General features: G+C 45.4%; 1 protein-coding gene across 1 annotated transcript; it reads left to right on the forward strand.

The window, feature by feature from the left end:
- Nucleotides 1-67: 67 nt before the first annotated feature.
- ADI1 (acireductone dioxygenase 1) lies at nucleotides 68-6346 on the forward strand. The gene is made up of 3 exons (XM_026845846.1): nucleotides 68-358; nucleotides 2923-3102; nucleotides 4826-6346. Exons 1-3 carry the CDS (start codon nucleotides 308-310, stop codon nucleotides 4946-4948), a joined length of 354 nt encoding a protein of 117 aa, XP_026701647.1. The 5' UTR covers nucleotides 68-307; the 3' UTR covers nucleotides 4949-6346.
- Nucleotides 6347-6807: the final 461 nt, after the last annotated feature.

The following is a 6807-nucleotide window of genomic DNA, read 5'->3' on the forward strand; positions in this document are numbered from 1 at the left end:
CTGCCCGACCGGCGGAGGGGGAGGCAGCAGGAGCGGCCCGGGCGGTGTCTGGGGGGTGAGCGGGTGCAGGTAGGCCCTCGGGGCTGTCACCCCTCTTTTGCTGGGGCGGCCAACTGGGCTGCCCCCGGAGGGACCGGCCCCGCCACTGCCGCTCCTCGGGCTTTTGCACCTCAGCGCCCCGAATGGCGGCTTCAGCAGTCCTGTCTGAATGCTTTTTTCCCCCCTGCCTGTGTTTTAGTTGGATGCTGATAACTATGAGACTGATCCATGTCTGAAAGAGATTCGGAGAGCAGAAAATTATTCTTGGATGGATATAATAACCATACATAAAGACAGACTTCCAAATTATGAGGAAAAGGTATGCGAGTCTTTGCTTTCAAAGGGGATTTGCGCCCTGAAACCTATCGCGGGTGCGTGCAGCCAGCTTCTTAACACCTGCGCACCCTGAGCAGGAACAGAGATGAGAATTCCAGGTGTAAAATACATCCTGTACTGAAGTCCTTAACATTCCAAAAGCAGTTTTGATATTATTTTGAAAATATAAGAGGCTTTTTGTTTCTGTGGATTGCCTTTGAAGGTTTTAAGCGTAGTTTCCATCACTATGTCATTTCAAAACTAAGATTCCTACCAGCAGAGCCCTGCCAATACCCACCTGTTCTGAGACCCTCCCTGGGATGAAGGCTGATGATTGCCAGTTGGGCACGGGCATTGGAGGCTCAAATACCCTAACGGCTGCTTGCAAAATACAACTTTTCAAAGTGAATGTTAACTTCAGGGAATCGGAGGGATACATTCTCCATACAAGATTTTTTTACCTTGGGAACTTGGTACCTTGACTGTTTCATAACAGCTGAAGGCAAATGGTGCCAGGCTTTCAGACAAGCCTCCTAGAAAGAGCTTGCTCCTCCCAGCCTCCAGGTGCTGGTGTGCTGCTCTGATCTGAGGACAGTAACCCAGTGGCACTTCCATATTTTCATTGAATTTCCGTATACCAGTTGTGGTGGGTTGACCCTGACAGGACGCCAGGTGCCCACCAAAGCTGTTCTATCCCTTCCTCAGTTGGACACCGAAGAGAAAATATAATGAAAAGCTCATGGGTTGAGATAAGGACAGGGATCACTCACCAATTACTGTTACAAGCAAAACAGACTCAACTTGGGGAAATTAAGTTAAGTTAATGCTAATCAAATCAAAGCAGGATAATGAGGGTATAAAAAACAAATCTTAAAACACCTTCCCCCGACACCTCCCATCTTCCCAGGCTCAACTTTACTCCTGATTTTCTCTACCTCCTCTCCCCTGAGCAGTGCAGGGGGATGGGGAATGGGAATTGTGATAAGTTCATCATGTTTCTGCTGCTCGTTCCTCCTCAGGGGAAGGACTCCTCCCACGAGACATAGTCCTCCATGGGCTTCTCCAACGTGAGTCTTTCCCACAGGCTGCATTTCTTCACAAACTGCTCCAACGTGGGTCCCCCACGGGACCACAGGCCCTGACAGGAGCCTGCTCCAGTGTGGGCTTCCCATGGGGTCACAGACTCCTTTGGGCATCCATCTACTCTGGTGTGGGGTCCTCCTCGGGCTGCAGGTGGGTCTCTGCTCCACCGTTGCCCTCCATGCGCGCAGGGCACAGCTGCCTCCCCATGGGCTGCACCACGGCCTGCAGGGGAACCTCTGCTCTGGTGCCTGCAGCACCTCCTCCCCCTCCTTCTGCACTGACTTTTGTGTCTGCAGGACTCTTTCTCTCACATATTCCTACTTTACTCTCTGGCTCCAGTTGCACAGGGTTTTTTTCCCCCCCCTCTTCTTAAATATGTTATCCCATGCTACCACCATGGCTGATGGGCTCGGCCTTGGCCAGCGGCAGGTCCGTCTTGGCACTGGCTGGCATTGCTCTGTCAGACATGGGGGAAGCTTCTAGCATCTTCTCACAGAAGCCACCCCCATAGCCCCTCCACTACCAAAACCTTGCCACACAAACCCAATACACCAGTTCGTTTTAAGCCCATTGTGTTATACTGGTTTTAAACTGATGAGGTGAATTAGGTAGTAACTCGGGTTGCTTGGATGGTCTCTACCTGACACAAAGACGGGCTGTTATTGACTGGGCGTGTGGACTTCTGCTCATCTTGCCATGCTGGATCAGCACTGGCTCAGGGACACCTGCACTACTGTGGCTAAACAGCATCCAGACCTGAGCAGGTGATGTTACCTGGCACTGCACTGCTCTCAGTGCACTAACCCACTCATGTCTCTTGTTAATTGAACCTTTAAAGCATTTTTGTTCTGTGCTGTGAAATGTACAAAGAATTCACCATTCTGGAAAAAATGAGAATGTTGCTGATGCTGCTGCCCTGGAGGAGAGAGCCTGGAGCTGGGGCTCAGTGTGTGGGGGCAGGTGTGACATGCTGTTTACATCAGATTGCTATAGGTGGGCCATGTTTGGCAATAACTGCATTTTCACATACAGTTGTAGCCTGTGGGGCTAATTCAGCCCTACACCAGTGTAAAAGAGGGGGGATAATCTGTAGCTCTGTTTTATTTTTACTCGTCAGTGAAAAAAAATGCACAAAATGATCAAATTGAACAACTGTGAGGACCAAATCATGTGATGGGAAGTTTTACGCACCTCTCTCTCAAATGGATGTAAGCTTTACTGTTATTCAGAGACTGGTTATGTGAAGCTATAGGTGCTGTTTCTTGTCAGAGAAAGTCCCGTCTTCCCAAGGAAGTGCAGCAGGCTGCTTAGAAGTCACCTGAGGCAGCGTCTGTCTGGTTGGACTGGCCATTTTAACTGTGTTGGTCTCATCTGTTAGTTAAATCACCCTTTGAAAGCCTTTGTCTGCTTTGCCACATGTTTCTGTCAGATTTCTTTGCATTTTTTCTGTGTTCACTGGTTTTAAGAGATACTTGTTATTCCTAGATAAAAACATTTTATGAAGAACATTTACACCTAGATGATGAAATTCGCTACGTCTTGGATGGATCTGGCTATTTTGATGTTCGAGACAAGGATGACAAATGGATCCGGATTTCCATGGAAAAAGGAGACATGATAACCCTCCCTGCCGGCATCTATCACCGATTTACACTGGATGAGAACGTATGTTGTTACAGATTACTGTAAATTTTGATGACAAATCCATGTGAGTACAGATCACGTTAGTAACTACATGCCCTGAGACTTGCAGTTCATTAGCAAAACATATTAAATATGAAGCAGGAATATGAAAAATACTAAATAATTCACAGCGTCTGAACCTTTCATCTCCAGGTCACAAATCCAGCTTCCTCTTGTCAGCTGTAACTGCAAGTCATTGCCACGTGATAGCTGTAGCATATTTTAGGAGACAGCAGCGTGAGAGCCAAGCCCTGCGGCTGTCCCTCACACAATGGCCCCTGCTGTCGGTTGAGGTGGAGATGGTGTAGATGGATCCTTCTGTTGTCTTGTTGTGTATCTTTGTGGGCATACACAGAGCATATTTGTGTCCACTGTGGCATTTTTCAGGAATGCTAAATTCACCTTCAGGGAATGAAGGATTTTAAGGGTCCATAGCCACTACTTGCAGCTAGTGTGTGCTAGACTGGATGCTGGCTTCACAGGAGGTGACCTGCTTTCAGAGGCTATTTTTGGCACATGTAGTCCTGATCTGTGTGTCTGTCCTTGTGGGCTTTTATAAATATGCTTTTAACCTCAGCATTACCCCTGGAAAATGGGGAAATGTGTGCTGTCTCCTGTGTGGCAGAATCCCATCTCGGCATGGTTTTGAGAACGGTGTCATTTTGAATCAGCTGTCCAGATAGCAGTTGTCATACATGTAAAAAAGGGAGGTGCTGCATTGGTGAAAATCCTAACTTTTCACATCTGCATTTTACGATTCACAGTGAATCAGCTACAATTGCTAGTTTAAGGCTTTTTCTTTACATAGGCAAAATGTCAGGGGTTATGAGTTGAATCCACAAGAAATCTTAAAGGTTTGTCCACTTCAGGAACTTTAGTCCAGAAATGCCATCACTGAAATAAATTCCTCAGGTGTTTCTAGACCCTTGCATTTTGCAGCTGAATTATTTATATAACTAACTTTATTATTGGCATTGCTAAGCACCTGGGTGCAAGATAAGCCCTTAGCAGTTTTACAAATTAGGCAGGGTCTAAATCTGTAGCATAGTGGACAGAAGAGAGGAGAATTCCCCATAACTCAGTGGTGGGAGCACTTCTACAGGATGTAAGACCTCATTTTCTGCTGCTGCAGCTGTACCTTGCACCTGGCATACTTTTTCTTAGATGATGGCAGAGGCTGTTACTTTTCCTGGGTGAATCTGGAGACTTCACTTCCCCTAGCATTATTTTTCTGTCTAGTTTATACACTCCCCATTCAGCTTTTATGGCTCTCACTTTGAAGCTTCTGGTATTCCTCAAAAGTATTGTGTAGCCATCTTGGGTATTCTGATTGCTGCTGTTTAACTAAGCAAGCAGGATTTAGATGCTGTATTGCTCAGTATTGTGGATCCAGTGCAAAAGATTTGCATAAGACAGGATTTTTTTTGGTTTCTTTGAAACAGGGAGAAATACTGTCTCTGCCTGAGTTGGAGGCACTGGCTGTGACACAGTATATCACTGCATAGGTGCAAAATCTCCCACTACACTAACCGTGATCAGGAACAGCAGCACAGTGCTATAATTTTCTGGAACACTTGAAGCTTTCAGTCCATCTTGAAATGGTTTCAAAAATTTCTGCAGGGGTGCAAATGAAACATTAACTTCAGAATGAAGATCCCAAGGAAAGGAGCTCTTAAATTACTTGTCACTTCTTGTTCTTTGACAGAATTACGTGAAGGCAATGAGGCTATTTGTTGGAGAACCCGTCTGGACAGCATACAACAGGCCGGCTGATGATTTTCCTGCTCGGAAACAGTATATGAAGTTTTTGGCTGAAGAAGCTCAGTAATGGTGTCAGAGACCTGACAGCTGGAACCGCCTGAAGCCCTGCCAGAATAAATGTGACTGGTAGCTTTTCACTGATTCAACTTCTTCTATTTACATATACAATTGTATACAATACAATCATAGAAAAAATTAGGTTGCAAGTACAATCATAGAAAAAATTAGGTTGCAAGGTCATTTGGAGGTCATCTAGTCCAACACTCTGCAAAGTACCAGGCCAACTTTAAAGCTAGACCAAGTTGCTCAAGACCTTGAGGTTTGGAAACCTCTGGTGGTAGTGGTGGTTCCACAGCCTGTCTGAGCGCCTGTTCCAGCACTTACCTACTCTCATGGGCAAGCATTTGTTCTTCATGGCCAACTCGCTGGCTGCAGCTTGCAGTTGTTGTCTCTTGCCCTTTCATTGAATGCCTGAGAAGAGTCTGGCTTTGTCTCCTTCGCAGTCCCTTCTCTAGTGAAAATCTGCAGTTACCACTCCTCTCAGCGCTCTCTTTCTCAGGCTGGACAAACCAGTGTCCTTAGCTGGGCTCTCTTCTGTTAAGGAAGATGTTCAACACACTTTGCCCTAGTTTTGTCTACTGAGGAATGTCACTTGTAACCACTTGAGAGTTAAACTTGAACTACCGACTGTTTTGAGTCCAGTGGTCCAGAAGTTTTTCACCCACCTTGTAGTTCATATCCTCAGTCCAGCTGTAAGGCTACCGTGGGACATGCTGTCAGAAGCCTTGCTGGGGTCAAGATGAATCACATCTGCTGTGTCCCCTCCTCCACAGAGCCAGCCATTGCCTCTTGGATGGCAGGCAGGATGGGCAGGCAGACTGTGCCCTTGGTAAATCGGCATTGGCTGGTTGCTCCCCATCACCTGGTATTTCATGTGCCTGGAATGACTTCCATGATGGCTTATTCTGTAATTTTCCTGGGGACTGAAGTGAGGCTGATCAGCCTGTTGTTCCCCAGATCATCTTTCTTGCCTTTTTGAAGATGGCAGCATCATTTACCTTCTTCTGGTCAAAAAGGTTTTCCTGATCTTTGTGACCTTTCAAAGATACCAGCAGAATTGCAGTGACGCTAGTTGCATTTACAGTTGCTCAGGAATCCATTTTGTAACCTTTTTTTCCTTGATATTTCTGGCAGATAGAATTGGGAGAGGTGGGCTGCATTAATATTCATTCTGCTCTGAATCCATGCTAATGAACTATGTAGGATTCTGTTTTTAATTAAAGAAAATAAACCCTGCTTCATTCTTGTCTAAAAATGTTCATAAGATAAATTTGCATAATCGGCATTTTAGTATGCAGCTTCCCAAGTTCTGCTCTGGTACATAAAGCTGGGGTTTTCTCTCAGTAAAATGTAGCAATTTGCTCTTGTGAGTTATTAATAAAATTACTTTGACTTGAGTGTTTTAGGCTTTTTTTTTTTTTTTTCTTGTGCTGACATTAAGGACACATTGAACAACAGTGTTACTGTAATTGTTAATCAGCTTTTATTTCTTGTGCTGCTACTGATGCTTTCTATAATACAGGACAAATCATTGTGTGCCTCAGTTTCCTTCGCTGTGAGATGGGGAAGAGTAGATTTAGACATGCTAGTCCAGTTTTCAGTAAGTGCCTTGTGGTTATGCAGAACATGTAGCTCCTCAGCAATGGGCACTGAAGCATTTTGGTATGAATTTGCTCTTTACAATGAGGATATGTCAGCTGGACAGATATACTGCTTGCTGCAACTCTCAATGGATGATGAGAGCCCGATGCGCTGGCTGCAGCATGTGTACCGATTTCAGCTAGATACGATACAAGCTCCTACCTTGCAGTTTTCCGAAAAAACATGGCTCTAGAAAGAAGTTGAAACTTGGGCTTACATGAATTT

This window comes from Athene cunicularia (assembly GCF_003259725.1).
Source record: "Athene cunicularia isolate RWA chromosome 3 unlocalized genomic scaffold, athCun1 chr3_part1, whole genome shotgun sequence".
Taxonomy (NCBI): Eukaryota; Metazoa; Chordata; class Aves; order Strigiformes; family Strigidae; genus Athene; species Athene cunicularia.